Below are 17180 nucleotides of genomic sequence, written 5' to 3'. Positions count from 1 at the left end.
CCTGAGAAATGCCTTCATATACATGCCTGGAGACGTGTGCAAGAATGTTCACCAACGCGTCATCAGTCATTTTGTTAATGGCTCTGTGTGTGCGCGCGCACACGCGTGGGTGTGTGATGGTGGTATACTCACACAATGGAATGTTACATAGTTAGAATGATGAACTGCAGCTGCAGATGGTATCATGGATAAATCTTTGAAATGATATTCAGTGATTTCAAAACAGGTTGCATGAGACTGTGTTATAAAGCCATTTTCACAAAGCTGAAGAAACAGCAAAACTAATCAATAAGGGATTCAAGCACGTCAAACACTTCTGATTCTGGCAGTGGCCACTTAGCTCTGAATATTCTCCCTTTTCCTGGAAACTATACAAAACCAAAGAACAGTAAGGGGTGGCATTGCTTTGTGTCTCTGCTCCTTTGCTCCCATTTCCTTCACCTCAGTGTCCCCCACTCTCCGTCCTACAGACTGCGTCCAGCTCTGGGAAGCCCTGCCCTGCCTATTCCAGGAGGGCCCAAGCGCTTCTCCCCTGCTCCCCCTAGCGCCTCCACCGGCCTGGGTCTCAAGGTCCACACGCAGCACCGAGCCCCCCAGAGAGCGCTCAGTGCACGTGGTCAGAAGGAAGGCCTTGCGCAGAGCGAGCCCATAGGGAGCTGAGGAGCCCAGAGTGCCCTTCCCAGCCCGGCCCCTCTGCCCGGTGGTGTTATCTCCCCAGACGGCTGACTCTCTCGCTTCCTTTCCTCTTGCCTGGGCAGAGAGTGATGCAATGTTGCCCAAGGGCATGGTTTACAAGGCATGAAGATCAAAGCTGCTGTTTTTAGAGGGAATTATATCATGGGGCCCTAACCTGGCCTTTTTAGTATTCTCCAGAATTTTCTTAGAATCTATTTTAAAACGTCCTCTCATTGTACTAGAAAAACTGCACAAGATCTGTCTGTTGAATCCAATACTCTCCTGGCTGGATAGCTGATGATGTCATTAGCAATGCCGTAGAAATACCACTGCAGCTTCCAGTACCAATCCTCACTTTGCTCTCATTAAAAGAATTAAGAAAGTAATTTTCATTTGTTTCTCCGAAGGCATTATTTTTAGTAAGTAAAATATGTTCAGATTCCCATAATAAAAAAATCAAAACAACACAAAATAAAATTATAGTGTCCTGGACGCTTCCCAGTTTTCACTTACTAACCTGAGGTAACTACTACTATCTGTTTGGAGTGTTTCCTTTTAATTTTTTCTATATACTTACATATAAATATATGCATGCTTTAAAATGTCATAGGTTTATTTGGAGGGTATTGAAATACGTTACACAAAAGCGGGATCATATTAAATACGTACATGTGACCTGCTTTTTCGCTTCGGGCGTCTTGGGGGGCTTTCCACGTGGGTAATACCCCACGCCACCCCCCCATGGCAGAGCCCAGAGCCACAGTCCCCTCTCAGTGATGGACATCTGGGCTGCACACCTGCCTGTGCAGCCACACTTCCCAGCCCCCCTTGCAGCAGGGTGCAGTCACGTGACGAGGCCTGGACAATGAGAAGCAGCAAGAGCTTTTGCAGCTTCTGCTGGGGCTCCACTGCTCCCTCCCCCCCCCCACCCGTAGGCTCCCCCCTCCTCCTGCAGGCTCCCCCTCCTCCTGCAGGCTCCGCCCTCCTCCTGCAGGCTCCCCCCTCCTCCTGCAGGCTCCCCCCCACCTCCTGCAGGCTCCCCCTCCTTCTGCAGGCTCCCCCTCCTCCTGCAGGCTCCCCCCTCCTGCAGGCTCCCCCTCCTCCTGCAGGCTCCCCCCTCCTCCTGCAGGCTCCCCCCCACCTCCTGCAGGCTCCCCCTACCTCCTGAGGCTCCCCCCTCCTCCTGCAGGCTCCCCCTCCTCCTGCAGGCTCCCCCCTCCTGCAGGTTGGAATGTAGCGGAAGCTGTGTCTCCGTCTGACCTTCAAGTGGAGGCACAGCCGGGGAACCTGGCCCCTGATGAACGGGGAGCCCCCACACCAGCCCTGGGCAGCCCCACCCAAACTCTTAACAAACTTAATAAAATGGAAAAGCATCCATTTATAAACATTATTTAACTCTCGTCAACAGTGTCATACACTCGGCTAAGTCTCCGGGTGATGCCCTCCCAGCCCCCAGCCCAATATCTCAGGGCTCCCCAAGGAGGAAACAGTTCAGGAGCATTGCCCGGGTCAGCGCACTAGGAGTCAGAGCACTGGATGTGACTGGGAGGAGGTCAAAATGCCGAGCACTCCCTCTGCAAACCTCCCACTTGACCAGTGTAATAAAAGAGCCTGAGAGGCGGAGACGTGTCCACCTGAACAAGCAAGTGTGGGAAAAGTGGGCCTTCTCCTTGGCCGGTTTCCCTCCAGGCTTCCACAGGAGTGAGGGGTCCCAGAAAGCCGGGGTCTGGACTGAGCTAGGGTATAAAGGACCAAGAAGACGTGACAAAGCCCTGGTAAAGGAGCATCCTGCAAAGACGACTGACTGGACAGAGAACTGGTAGGACTCAGAGACCAGCTGGTGACTGAACGCAGTGGTGTAGCCCCTCTAAGAGCTGGCTTGCTTTGTGCAACACAACAGAAAGGCTGCGTGCCAGACTTTCAAAGGGAACATTTAATACAAAGGGCTGTCAAGTATTACGTGGAAGCAATCGTAACACAGAGACCACTAAAGACCATCCTAGGGCTGCGAGAGAGACAGACAGACAGAAACAGAGAGAGAGAGAGGGCGCTATGGGGAGGGCGTCCTGGCACTGGCCGCTCCCCAGGCCTGGCATCAGCTGTGCTTGCCCCTCACTGGTCACAAGCAACACCCCTCAGGGGCACAGGCGGCCAAGGCTGGCTTAAAAGGAGAAGCTGGGGGGGGGGGCGGTGAGAAGTCCCCTAGGGGTGTGAAAAGCTCCAAGGTTTCCCCAGAACCCACAAGGCCATGGAGGGCTGTGCCCATGCGCAGCGCTGCAGCTGCACCGGCAGGAGTGGAGGCCCAAGCGGGGCCATCAGCTGCCTGGCTGAGCACTGAAGGCTCCACACACACAGGCCCCTCGGCAAAGACCGAGACTGACCGGCTCCAGGCATCGAAGGAGATCTCTGCCCCGTCACTAGCTGACCTCTAAGCGAACCAAGCCGAGACCTCGTGGCCACACACAACAAAGAATGCACCGGACAGAATTTGCTCAGAAAAGCCCCTAAACAAACAACAACAAACAGCAAGGCGGGGAGAGCGCATCTCCGCTCCCAGGACAGCTGCGCGCTGCGCGGGGCGCCCTGCTGAGTTTCTGGGTTGCGCGAAGATCAGATGTTGTGTGCAGAGGGCGCCAGATGCTGGGCTGAGCCAGGCGGCCAAGTCTCGCCTCTTAGCGCCCAGCGCACACCTCTTTGCCAGCGCCGGACCCTGGAGCTGGGCCTTGCAGACGATGCTTTGCCGGCGCGGGCTCGACGGCCGGCTCTGCCAGCGGGGCTGCGCTGGTTCCCGTCGGGCTGTTTTCCGGGCGGCGGGAGCAGGCTGTGCCCGCATCCTGCTCAGGACCATCGTTCTCCGGCAGCCTGTTCCCCGGACAGCACTGACTGCAGCCCCTCGGCCTCCTCCCCTTGGTGTTAAGGCTCCGCCTGGTTGCCGCCCTCGCCCCTCTGCCGCATCCTCCCTGGGGTTCCGTTAGCGCTCGCTTGGCAGTGGGCCACCTCTGGTCTGGCTACCACTTCTTCAGGCTAACGTCTCCCTGTCCAAATCGCTGGTGTGTTTTCTGTCTCCTGGCCAGATCCTGGCGGACACAGCCTGATTTTGCACAGAGTAAGACACTGAAGCCACTGTCACCACGGAGAGGAACTGACAGTAACTCCAGACACCGACTGCTCGACCTTCCACGGCCTCTGGCCCCTCCCCCTCCTGCTCCTAACGCCTCTTCCTCTTCGCATTTCCAGCACTTCCTTCCTCCATCCCTTCCTGGCCTGTCCTCCGCTCATCCTGACAAGCCGCCAGCCAGCTCGAGCCAGACCAGGAGGGACACCAGGAGGCCCACCTTAGAACCCTGGAAGCTTCTGCCGCTCCAGCAGGGGCTGTGGGATTAGACTGCACTAATAATGCAGGGGAACCCAGTTAGCAAAGACCATGGGTACACTTGCAGAGATTAGAGCTGGAACGCAATACAATACAATTTATTACTACTTATTTTTAGATAAATCATGTGTCCCATTACGTCACGAAAGGAACGCCACCTGACTGTGGGCAAGTCGCTCAATGTGTATAAACCCTACTCTCCTTGTCAGTAAGATAATGAGCTCATAGGGCAAATAAGGAGATAAAGCGCACTGCAAACACTGAATGCTACACTGCTACTTTCCAGCACTGGAGGCATCAGTCCCATGTCAAGCACTTCATTCTTTTGTTACAGTATAAGCAATAACAGCCAATACCTTCGTTTTCACTACATTTTTGTTGAAGGTTAAAGAACATTAAAAAGAAGCCCAAGGTCCTCCTAAGTACAGTCCACTGCTCTCTGACAAAGGGGCAAAGACAATACAAGGGAGCAATGATTGTCTTTTCTACAAACGGTGCTGGAACAAGAGATATCCGCATGCAAAAAAAAAAGTGAATCTAGATACAGACCTTACACCCTTCAGAAATTAACTCAAAACGGATCATAGACCTGGATGTAAAATAAAAAACCATAAAACTCCTAGAAGATAGCACAGGAGGAACCCAGATGACCATGGGTTTAGTGATGCCTTTTTGGTACAACACCAAAGGCACGAACCACCAAAGAAAGAACTGATAAGCTGGACTTCATTAAAATTTAAAACTTCTACTCTGTGAAAAACAGTATCAAGAGAATGAAAAGACAAGCCACAGAATGGGAGAAAATATTTGCAAAAGACACATCTGATGAAGGGCTGCTACTCAAAATAAACAAAGAACTTAGGTGGCGCAGTGGTTGAGAAGCCGCCTGCCGATGCAGGGGACCCGGGTTCAATCCCTGGCCCGGGAAGATCCCACATGCCGCGGAGCAACTAAGCCCGCGCGCCACAACTGCTGAGCCTGCGCTCTAGAACCCACGAGCCACAACTACTGAGCCCGTGTGCCACACTACTGAAGCCCGCGTGCCACAACTACTGAAGCCCACACACCTAGAGCCCGTGCTCCGCAATAAGAGAAGCCACCGCAATAAGAAGCCCGCGCACCACAACGAAGAGTAGCCCCCGCTCGCCGCAACTAGAGAAAGCCCACGCACCGCAACGAAGACCCAACGCAGCCAAAAATAAAAACAAATAAGTAAATAAATTTATATTTAAAAAAAGGAACTAAAGGCCTGTTTCTTAAAAAAAAAAAAACTCAACAGTAAGAAAACAAACAATCTGTTAAAAATAGGTCAAAGATCTCAACAGACACCTCACCAAAGAAAATATACAGATGACAAGTAAGCATATGAAAAGATGCTCAACCTCACATGCCATCAGGGGAGATGCAGAGCAGAACAACAGTGAGATGCCACTACCTACGTGTTAGGACAGCAAAAACGCTGAACACTGACACCACCAAACTGGGGCCCAAATGTGAAGCAACAGAAACTTTCATCACTGCTGGTGGGAATGCAAAGCGGCGCAGCCACTTTGGAAGACAGTTTCTTACAAAGCTAAACATTCTCTCACCACACGAGCCAGCAATCCCACTCCTTGGTACTTACCCAGAGGAGTTGAAAACTTATGTCCACACCAAAACCTGCAGGCACACAGATGTTTATAACAGTTTTACTCATAGCTGCCGGAACTTGGAAGCCACCAAGGTGTCCTTCAGAAGGTGAATGGATACATAAACTGTGGCACCTCCACGTAACGGAATAGTACTCAGTGCTAAAGAGAAATGAGCGATCAAGCCATGAAAAGACATGGAGGAACCTTCAATGCATATCACGAAGTGAAAGAGGCCAGTCTGAAAAGGCTACAGACTGTATGATTCCAACTACACGACAGCTGGAAAAGGCAAAACTACGGAGACAGGGAAAAAAATCAGTGGTTGCTGGGGGAGAGCAGGGGAGGGCTGAACAGGCAGAGCACGGAGGACTTTTAGGGCAGTGAAACCACCCTGTCTGACTCTACAATGGTGAATACACGTCACTATAATCTGTTCAAGCCCACAGAATGTGCACCACCGACAGCGACCCTAATATAAACTATGGACTCCGGGGTTACTGACTGTGACAAAGGTACCCTCTGGTGAGGGATGCTGATGGTGGCGAGGCTGCACGCCTTTGAGGGTAGAGAGAACTCTCTGTGCCTTCCTCTCAATTTCATTATAAACCTAAAACTGCTCTTAAAAATAAAGTCTTCAAAACAAGAGAGACGACGAAGCCCAAGGTTTGACTCGTGAATCTGCTTCGTCCTGACTGCTGAGCCTTAGACAAGTCACTTAGCCCTCAAGGACCGGTCACCTCGCCTGGAGAGCAGGGAGCGCGGCACCCGGTCTCTGGGCCTCCTGAGGTCAGAGGCCCTGTGGGGATTGCCACCAAGTGAACGGGCATGAGGGAGCACCGCAGTCTGCCAGACAAACACCACTTATTCCTGCCAGTTCACATGCACAGTGGCAATGGAGGAAACCCATTTGTGGGTTATGTTAAAAGAGGTGGTGAATTCCCCAATTTCTGATAACATTTTAGCCACCTTCCAGGGCCTTCCCTCCCTAAGCCCTCCCCCAACCAGGGAAGCCCAGGCCGAAGCTGCCGCCCACGCCGCCCACACTGCCCACACCGCAGGTGAAAGGAGACCCCAGCCCATGCAGTCCCACCGAGGGAACGGGAGGGAAGGTGCACACAACGGCAGAAGTCCCGCTAGCCCGGCCACTGTAGGAATTCAGTCAAACCTGCGTGACTACAACTGTGTTTTATACAAAAGCACAAATCTATGCTTAGATACATCACAGTGTTACATGGTCATTTAGGGGAGCTAAAACTATGGGAGGCCTGTCCTTTCCTTCGTCTTTAAGTTTTCTCTGATGTGTTCTACGATGAAAAATAGTAAGACTTGGGAAGGGACGGATCCTGAACAGAACGTTCAACAAACTCCACGGCCCAGGCCACAGCACTCCTCCAGTCTTTGGAGGGTCTTCCTGTGGGATTTTCAGCTGCTGGGAACAAAAATGTGAACAAACGCAGAAAAGGTGTTTTAAATCACAAAGGTCCCCTGAGAACGGTTCCTTCCAAGCCAGCCGAGCTGAGGGCCAGCCCTCCTCTCACCCGCGGGCGGCTGCGTCTCAGCCGGCCCCGCCAGCACCGCCCCAGCCTGCCAGGGCCAGCCCTCCTGCTGTGCTGAGTCCCTCCCCCGACTCCGAACCAAGCTCCCGGCCCCGCCCCCAGCTGTCTGATGCTCAAGCCACGAGCCACTGCCAACTTCAGCGGGCGTTTTTTTCGTAGCAGGACTTTCTCAATGAAGGAAACACCAAGGTGAAGCTCCCCGTCCTGAAGCGACCAGTCTCTGTGCTTCCAGAATTTTCTCGCTTCAAAAGGGCGTGAGGCCTCAGCCACTGGGGCCAGAGACAAAGTGGGCTTCAAAGGGGCTGCCAGAACAGGCCCCTCCAGCACCCACGGCAGCAGGAAAGGGTGGGCAGCGGGGAGGAGGGCCTCACCCTGGCCAGGAGGTCACCATCTCTTCCACCACCACCTGTCCCACCTGACGTCCCACCCCGCCCGGCCCAGAGCCAGGGCAAATCCAGGCGGACGTGCCCTGAAGCCGACATAGGTCGCCAGGGCAGCCAGAGGAAGGCAGGACTGGGAACTGGGCAATGAAGGTGCCGTCGCACATCAGTAACTGACCGAGTTATGAGAGCACGCTCACCTTTCCTGACCCTTCCCTAACAGGCTTACCTTTTTGTCTTCCTTAGTCTTTCTAACATTTCGATGGGGGCCGAAAATGTTCTGCATCCCGAGAGCCTTCCTGGCCCAGTCCCTTTTCTGGGTGCTGGGCGCGGGCTGCGCGGGGCTGCCCTCCAGCCGGTAGCGGTCAGCGGGAATCTTGCTCATGGGAGGGGGCAGCGTGCCACAGTTGATGCTGGACCAGCCGTCGGTGGAGTCCGTGTAAGACTCCTGGTCGCTGGTGTGCCCGCACTGCCACTCCTGCAGGACGTGGACCGGGAGCCACCGCTGGCCAAAGCCACCACCGGGGCCCGCAGCGCCCCTCTTGGAAGGAGGAACCGAGCAACGCAAGGATGCCGGGGGGGCTTCCACGTGGGGAGTGGGCCCCAGGTGCTTACCGAGGTCCCGGCACCTGTCGGCCTGCGGAGCGGCCTCAAACGGGGCCCCCTCAGGGTCGTGGCCGAAGGCCCCATTCCAGGGGCCGCCCCAGGGCTGGGAGCCCCGCCCGACCACACCCTCCCAGGCGCTGCCACTGGGGCCGTGCCTGCTCGAGCTGGCGCCCAGGTCCAGCACGAGCACCCGGCTGCTTCTGTCCTCATGGGTGAAGTTCCCGATGCCGCTGTCGCTGTTGCTGCTGGTGCTGGTGTTCTGGTGAGCGTCTGCGTCCCCGTCCGCAAAGGCCCGGGCCCGCACGCCCTCAATCAGTTCGCCCATGTCCCGGTACAGCACGGAGATGAACTGCAGGACTGGAAGCGAGGACGCAGGGAACTCCAGGCAGCCGTTGGTGTCAGGGTCGGCCGTGCACTCAAACCCGAAGCGCCGGGCGATGCCCTGGTGGATCTTGTGACTGAACAGGTCCGGGTCCACCATGAACACATGGCAGGATGTCCGCAAGGCGCCCTCCTCCTCCTGCGCCAGGCTCCCGTCGTCGGCCGCCTGCATGGTCACCAGCCCGAAAAACCTCCTGTCGTCTGGGCACACGGCGCTGAACGCCAGCCTCTCGGCCGGGTATCGGGCCAGGACAGCGGCCTTGTCCGTGCAGAGCTGCACACAGTCATGCATGATCTGCATGGTCACCAGCGAGTGGATCTTCTGCTCGGCCCGCAGGCGCCGCAGGCAGCCCCGGATGGCCTGCACGCTGTCCGACTCCAGGCTGCAGCTGGTGGACGGCAGCTCGATGGAGCCCAAGTAGCCCACAACCATGGCCACGTTCAAAATGCTCGCGTCCACCCCAAAGTCTTCGTGAGTCTCCAGCCCAACGCTGAAAACAGAATCATCGTTCACCACTCTCGGGATCTCCTCCTTAGATAGCAGGCTGGTGTTTGGATTATGTACACCTTCATGGCCAAGGTCAAATCGCCCAGTGGCTGATTCTGAAAGGGATCTTTGTTTCAACTTCAAGGGCTCTGAACTGCTTGCTCGAAGACCAGGGTTTTCAAAGATCATGTTGAGAATCCCTCCGGACTGCATTTCCTCAACGACTCTCTCTGCTCTGTTTATACCTAACGCCTTAGAGTCGAGCTTGGGCTTCAGCCAGCCTTTTCCTTCATAAAATCCAACCTCTTCATCACTGGAGCAGGACTCCAGGTGGCCGATGCCCTCACCAATCACCATGTGCAGGACACCAGAACATTTCCCAATTAACTTCACCACGTCCTCATGGGATGCTGTCTTCACGTTGATCTCGTTGACAGCAAGTATCTGGTCGCCAGCACGGAGGCCCACAAAATCCGCAGGGCTGCCTCTCATGACACAGCTGAGCACACAGGGCGCCTGCCCGGAAAGCGCAAATCCGTACCCCGCCCTTCCTCTGGCCACCTCCACGCTCCGCATCCGGGGGGGCGCCGTCCCGAGCAGCGGCCGCTCCCCCAGGTCCCCCGCTCTGTACATCTCAAAGTGCTTCCGAGACCAGGAGCATAGCTCACTACGCCGGCGGATCCGTGGTTCAGGGAATGCTGGAAGCTACCATGGTTCTCCTTGAAATAATGCCCTACGGAAGAAGAATAAAGAGCTCGTTGTTAAAGATCTCATATTTATACTGCTTACTGCTACTACCCAAACATAAAAAGATACCTCACAACAAAACCGTCACAGGAAGAGTCTCTCGTTGCCACACAAATGTCAACGTGAAGGAGACACACTACCTCTGTGCAGCAAATCTTAAAGTCAGCCTAAGAAATCTTCCAAAGCAGAAGGCCTTTCCCAGGGCTGGTATCCTCCCCAACTCGGATCTCGCCAAGGCTAATCCCACCCCGGGTTTGAGGAACACAGGACTCCCGCAGAATCTGCTTCCTCCCTGTCTGGATGGAAAGAGGAGAGCCCTTGGACGCTAATCACTCAAGGGTGTGGTCCAAGGACCAGTGCCCAGCTCCCCGGAGCTCCCTGCCATGCACTGAGCCAGGGGCAGAGCCGAGGGTGGAAAGGCAGCTGCGTGGCCCCTAGTCCAGCCCCGTCTTTGATCACAAGCTCCCTCCACGCAAAGTTCTCCCCCAGGAAGGGTTGTCAGCTTGTTTTCCCTCATATCCACCACCCTCGCTCAAGTAATTTATTTTGAACAAAGCACCGTGTGGAGAAAACACATTAGTCTGAAATATTGGGTTGGTCAAAAAAGTTCGTTTGGGTTTTCCCATAAGATGTTACAGAAAAACACAAAGGAACTTTTTGGCCAACCTGATACTATAGAGGCTGCCTGACAGCACAGAGGAAACAACCAAAAAGAGCAAAGGAATTTAAACTTAACTGTTCCAGGGGGATGACTTCACAATAGAAAGTACTGTTTGTCACTGAAAAAAAACCCATGTCGGGATCCCCAAGACCACCGCTGGGCTTCCAGCAGGAGGACACGCAGGGCACATATACTCAGGGCTCTGATCCATCACAGTGAAGGGCTGTGAAGCAGAACCACCGAAGGGAGAGGGCCTGGGGGCGAGGTCCAGAGGAAACAGGCGCTAGCTTCCAGAACCCCATCCCGTGGAGTCACGTGGGCCACACTCCACCCCCAGCGACACGCTGTCCCCAGGGAAGCTCGTCAGAGACTCAGAACCGGGGCTCTCATTGCAGGCCCCTCTGCCAGGCACACACCGAACTCCAGCCCCGGGGAGGGGGGGAAGGGTGTCAGCACAGACACAGCAGGGGAGGCCCAGGGAGCCCCCCATCCCGACACCCCAGCTCCCGGACGCCAGCCCAGGGCCAGCCCCACACGCAGGCCTCGCAGAGGGCGGCAGCCAGGCCCGCCGGGAGGACTCCTCTCCCCACAAATCCCTTTAGAGATCACTTTGAAAAGCAATACAGTGAGTGATTGTGTTGTGAAGATCCAAAACGTAAGAGAACATGTTTTTTAAAGAGTATATGTTTTTTAAATAATTGTTTTAAAGTTGTCAGGAGAAATTCTCACGTCTTGGGATAAAGTTTCCAGTAACAGAAGCGAAACTCAGTAACTGATGTATACACATCAAAAAGTGAAAGAACTGGCCAAAATGGAAAGTATACTATTCGATGACTCCAGGAGCAGCTGCAAGTGACAAGACACTGACATGCAGGACGCATGCTTGAGTAGAATTATTTCATGACAATAAGAGTGAAAAGACAATTTATTTATAAACTACCATGTTATTCAATACCTAAGTGATGCTAAATTAATCATTTAAATATTAGGACTGGAATTTAACTATTTAATATTCATCATTAAAAATGTGTATATTAAAGTCTGCCATGAACTATGCTTTAGGGTCTTCTCATTGGATCTTCTAAAGGGGTGTGGGCTACACAACACCCCAGAGACGCCACATCCAGATCCCTGGAACCTGTCACCTCACGTGGCCGAGGGGACCTTACAGATGTGATGGAGTGAAGGGTCCCGAGATGGGAGGTCACCCTGGATTCGCCAGGGGCGGGGAGGTGGGGGCCGTGATCACAGGGTCCTGGCAGAGGGAGATGGGAGGGCGGTGGGAGGGGGGAGTCAGAGAGCAGAGCAACGGGCCTGGAAGGGGGGGAAGGGGCCTCGCCGGGGGACTCCAGGAGGAACCAGCCCTGCCCGCACCCGGCCTCCGCCCGCGACACTGATTCTGGACTCCTGGCCCCAGACTGTAAGGGCGTAAATCTGAGTTGTTTCAAGCCACTGAGTTTGTGGTCACTTGTTTCAGCAACCACTGGAAAACTCGCAAAAGGGGAATCGCCCTATTGGTGGGGAGAGGGGATGCAGTGCACGCATGACACATCCCACCTGAAAAATGCTCACAACAGCGTCTGGCTCCCGGCAGTGTAGGCTGTCACCGTGAACTCACTGGGACAGGGTTAGCGAGGCCCTCCTGGTTCCTCCAGGAACAGAAAACCCCTGGCTTTCTCTTCCAAACAGTAACAGATGTTGCCTGTATGAAAAAAACAATTTCCCAGTTTTATATGCAGAATTACTCCATGATTCATCCGACCACCATGGAGTCACAACACTGTGTGACACACTATTCAATGACAGTCTTGTAGGTGGTTTACCCAAACATTTCTATTAGACTCTTACTGTCATGTTCTTCTATCGATTAAAAATAGTTTCTAATTCATACTAGTAATATCTTGATACCTAATAATCACATTTTGTAATCCAACCTACAGGTTAATTTTTCCTTAAACTGTACCAGTTAATAGTAAAACTGGCGGAACAGACAGTGAAATTCAGAAGAAACCCCTGGGCGCTAGTTTCCAACCTCACCCGGCACGTCTGCCACCCGGGCTCCCGCTCTCGCTCCTGCGCTCAGAGGCCCCGGCTTCCGAGCTCTGAGCAGAGGCCAGCCCCGACCCACTGCGCACGGCCCAGGTGATCCACACATGGGTGACAGCACTTGCAACACCCCGACTTGAGACCGTCTGCTACGGGCTGAATGTTTGTGTCCCCAAATTCATACGTGGAGATGCTAACCCAGTGGGATGATCCGGAGGCGGGTCCTTGGCAGCGATCAGGTTGGATGAGGTCATGAGGGTGGAGCCCCCACGATGGGACTAGTGTCCTTGTGGCTCCAGAGGAGACCCGGGAGCCCCTGCGCTCTGCTCTCCACCATGTGAGGAACCAGGAAGTGGGTCTCACCAGACTCCGGATCTGCCAGCGCCTTGATTTCGGACTTCCAGCCCCAGAACTAGGAGAAATCAACACCTGTGGTTTAAGCCCCTCGGTGTAGGGAATTCTGTAACAGCAGCGGAGCGGACGAAGACATCATCTCATTAGCCAGCCTCCTTGTTTCACAGAAAAGGTAACCAGGTCGGAGAGAAGTGCTTCTTCCAAGGGCCACCTCCCGATGGCTCAGTCAGCTAGGACACCAGGGCCTCCCCTCTCTGCACACCCCGCTACCACCGTCAGCCACTCACCCTTCAAACCAACGAGATCTAGAAATAAACACCAGGTGCCTACCCCTTTCCACGGTTTAGATCTGGCAAAAACGAGTCCTGTCCTGATGAATTTCTCCACTCACAGGCACCAAGTGAACGCCTACCTGGGCCAGGCAGCGCCCCAGACCAAGAAGCTACAGAGAGGGTCCCAGCCCTGCCCAGCAGCCCGCCGTCCCCAGAGAGGGAGGGGCAAGAGGAGGCGAACAGCCATCACTCCGGAGCAGGGCGAGTGCCAGCCCCGGCCCTATGCTCGGGTGCCCAGGAGTCTGCGGCAGATGGGCCGGGAAAGCCATCCCAGGAGGGGGCGACTGGCACAGCCGCAGTTCGGCCTCCACCTCTGCCCGTGAGATGGGCGATCTGTAGGGACGGCGCTGCGGGTCTCATGGCTGTGCCGCGAAGGCGACAGATGTTCATGGGGCAACAGGCCGAGCTGAGCACGGGGTCAAAAGACCAAAGCAACAAAGAACAACCACAACAGGGCGCGGAAACGAGCGGGAGGGAGAGAAACTGAGGACCAGGAGGCAGAAAGCACCCAGCGCACGGAGGAGAAGCGGGAAGCCCAGGAATAAGGGCAAGACAGCCCCGGAACGGCAGCCGTGGGGAAGCCGCACAGTCCACGGCGTGCGCCGCGCCGCTCTGGGGGCTTTACACGTACTAACTCGTGTGAGTGAAACGTCGCTATGAGGTAGCTACGATTATTATTCTCATTTTGCAGAGGAGGAAACGGAGGCACAGAGAAGTGAAGTAACTTGTCTTCAGCTGCACAGCTAATCAGTGTCAGAGGTGGACTTGAACCCGGCTGTTCTAGGCTCCCTCTCTCCCCATGCAGAGGGGCTCAGAGAGGAAGCGGAGCGGTGGTGGGACGCGCCCAGCAGCAGACCCCTGCTCCTCAAACCCATCCCCAAAGCCACTGTGTCCCAGCAGCTACCTACAACCACCACCCCAGCAGTGCCCACAGCGCCAGCACCCGCCACACACCACCTCCCCCGACACCCCTCAGGGACACACACGCGCACGGAGGACCCAGTACACCCCCAGCAGACACACGCCAGGATGCACGCTGGTGGTCCCTGTGTTCCGGCCGCCTCATCCCCCCAGTCCATTCCAGCGCCCGTTCCCGACTCCTGCGAAGCCCTCCCGAGCCCACGGCCACTCCGCCTGCAGCAGTGCCCAAACCACCCGGGAGGATGCGCGGGTGGACTCTGCTCATCAGGGCCACTTCTGGGCCCCTTACTGCCACCAACAACCAACGCCCTCGCCAAGCTTTCATCCTGAAAGGGCCCCTTTTCCACTGCCTGCCACCTGACGCCCCCCACCGACGTCGGGGAGACCCGTCACCTGTTCATCGGTGTCACCGGGCGCCCACTGTGTGTGAGACTGGGCCAGACACGGGGCTGCCTCAGGAGGGAACGGTCCCTTCCTGTGAAGACCTCTCCGCAGGGGACCGGGACCCGGAGGCTCCGACGGCAGCAGCTTCCCGAGGGTGTCTGCACAGCTGCTGCTCGGGCCACGAGGCCTGGTGAGCGGTTCCCAAGGGACCCTCCAGGGAGGCAGCCCAGCTGCTGCACTCCGCGCATGGGGCAGCACTGTTAGCTCCGTTGTCCCTGTCCCCTCTCCCTGAGGACCCACTTCCTCTCTGAACTCAAAGCCCCCACGTGGGTGACCCCAAGGCCTGACCCCGGAACTCTCTCCTGAGCGCCAAACCCATTTCCTGAGCTCTCAGCGCCCATCACCTCTCTCTGCGTGTCGACACCCAAACACACCTTTGTTGGAAGCACCCTTCTCCTCTTCCTCGGCCCCAACATCCGCCTAAGCCCACCCACCCTTCTAGGCACCAGGCAGTGCCTCGGTCATCCCCACTTCCCCCTCCAGGCCGTCCCTCCCACCCCGCCGCACCGTCCCCCTGTCCCCAACACCTTCCACCCACCTGGACGGCCCACCCCCAGCCTTCTCCGTTCCCCCTCCTCCTCACTTCAGCGGCCGCTCTCGCAGTCACCCCTGTCCAGCCTGCTCCTCTCCGGCCACACGCTGCCCCCGTGCCCCGGAGCCCCCCGTCGCACCAGCCCCCTCAGCCATCCTGCTTCTCCCGCCCACCTCCGCTCCCTCCACCCCGCCCGCCAGGCATCAGCCCAGGGACGCTCCTGTCCCCCGACTCATGTCCTCTGCCCCCATCCGGGAACCCCCTCCCCCGCAGGAATGGCCTGGGCTTTCTTCACAGCACGTGCTGCGGGGCCGCCACGACATAGGGCCCCCCGGGCCCCTGTCCAAAGCCACGTTCCCAGCCCCGGGGCTCTCAGCACTCCCGTCAACCCCACAACTCTCCTCTGGTCACTCACGACCACCCAAACCCACCCAGCCTTCGCCTCCCTGCCCTTGGCTCGTGGCCTGTCCCCTCCTTTCCAGAGAAGAAAGACACCCCGCAGGCCCTCCTTCTGCAGTGCACACCCTCCCCCTACGTCAGGCCAGCTTCTCCCCCAGGCCCTCGACGCCATCCCCACCACCTTGGGGGGCTGACACCGCCCGCCTGGGTCTGAAAACACCCAAGCCTCTCTAACCCTAAAAGGAGTAAAACCCCTCAGTTGACTCCTGAAAGCACTGAAAGCACTTCCTCTAAGATCAGGAACAAGACAAGGATGTCCACTCTCACCACTGTTATGCAACATAGTTTTAGAAGTCCCAGACACAGCAGTCAGAGAAAAAAAAAGGAAATAAAAGGAATCCAAATCGGAAAGGAAGAAGTAAAACTGTCACTGTTTGCAGGTGATACGATACTATACACAGAAAATCCTAAAGACACCACCAGAAAACTACAAGAGTTCATCAATGAATTCAGTAAAGTTGCAGGATACAAAATTAATATATAGAAACCTGTTGCATTTCTATACACAAACAATGAACTATCAGAAAGAGAAACTAAGGAAACATACTCCCATTTACCACTGCATCAAAAGGAATAAAAAAACTAGGAATAAACCTACCTAAGGAGGTAAAAGACCTATACTCAGAAAACTATAAAACACCAATGAAAGAAACTGAAGACAATACAAACAGATAGAAAGATATACCATATTCATAGATTGGAAGAATTAATATTGTTAAAATGTCCATAATACACAAAGCAATATACAGATTCAAAGCAATCCTTAATAAAATGCCAAAGGTATTTTTCACAGAAATAAAACAATTTTAAATTTTGTATTGAAACACAAAGACCCCGAATAGCCAAAATAATCTTGAGAAAGAAGAATAGAGCTGGAGGAATCCCACTCCCTGACTTCAGACTACACTACAAAACTACATTAATCAAAACAGTATGGTACCGTCACAAAAATAGACACATATCAATGGAACAGAATAGAAAGCCCAGAAATAAACCTACACACTTATGGTCAATTAATCTATGACAAAGGAGGCAAGAATATATTGGGTTGGCCAAAAAGTTCATTTGAATTTTTCCGTAAGATGTTATGGAAAAATCCAAACTAACTTTTTGGCCAACCCAATATGATGGAGAAAACACAATCTCTTCAATAAGTGGTGTTGGGAAAACTGGACAGCTACATGTAAAAGAATGAAATTAGAACATTCTCTAACACCACATAAAAAAATAAACTCAAAAAGGATTAAAGACCTAAATGTAAGACCAGAAACCATAAAACTCCTATATGAAAACACAGCAGAACACTCTTTGACATAAATCACAGCGATATTTTTTGGATCTGTCTCCTAAAGCAAAGGAAATAAAAGCAAAAATAAACAAATGGAACCTAATTAAACTTAAAGGCTTCTGCACAGCAAAGCAAACCATCAATAAAATGAAAAGATAACCTACTGAATGGGAGAAAATATCTGCAAATGATATGACCAATCAGGGGTTACAGCTCATACAACTCAACATAAAAAAATCTGATTAAAAAAGTAAGCAGAAGACCTGAATAGACATTTTTCCAAAGAAGACGTGCAGGTGGCCAACAG

General features: G+C 54.2%; 1 protein-coding gene across 3 annotated transcripts in view; it reads right to left on the bottom strand.

Moving 5' to 3' along the window:
• RGS12 (regulator of G protein signaling 12) overlaps window positions 1-9722 on the bottom strand; it is a gene marked incomplete at both ends in the record, with an annotated part of 90709 nt that extends 80987 nt beyond the window's left edge. For all 3 annotated transcript variants that reach the window (XM_082837970.1, XM_082837971.1, XM_082837972.1), the window contains one exon: window positions 7845-9722. In XM_082837970.1, coding sequence (XP_082694096.1) covers window positions 7845-9722 — 1878 coding nt within the window. The remainder of the gene's footprint in view (window positions 1-7844) is intronic.
• Window positions 9723-17180: the final 7458 nt, after the last annotated feature.

This window comes from Leucopleurus acutus (assembly GCF_964270905.1).
Source record: "Leucopleurus acutus genome assembly, chromosome: 4".
Taxonomy (NCBI): Eukaryota; Metazoa; Chordata; class Mammalia; order Artiodactyla; family Delphinidae; genus Leucopleurus; species Leucopleurus acutus.
This window is presented reverse-complemented; position numbering and strand designations above follow the sequence as displayed.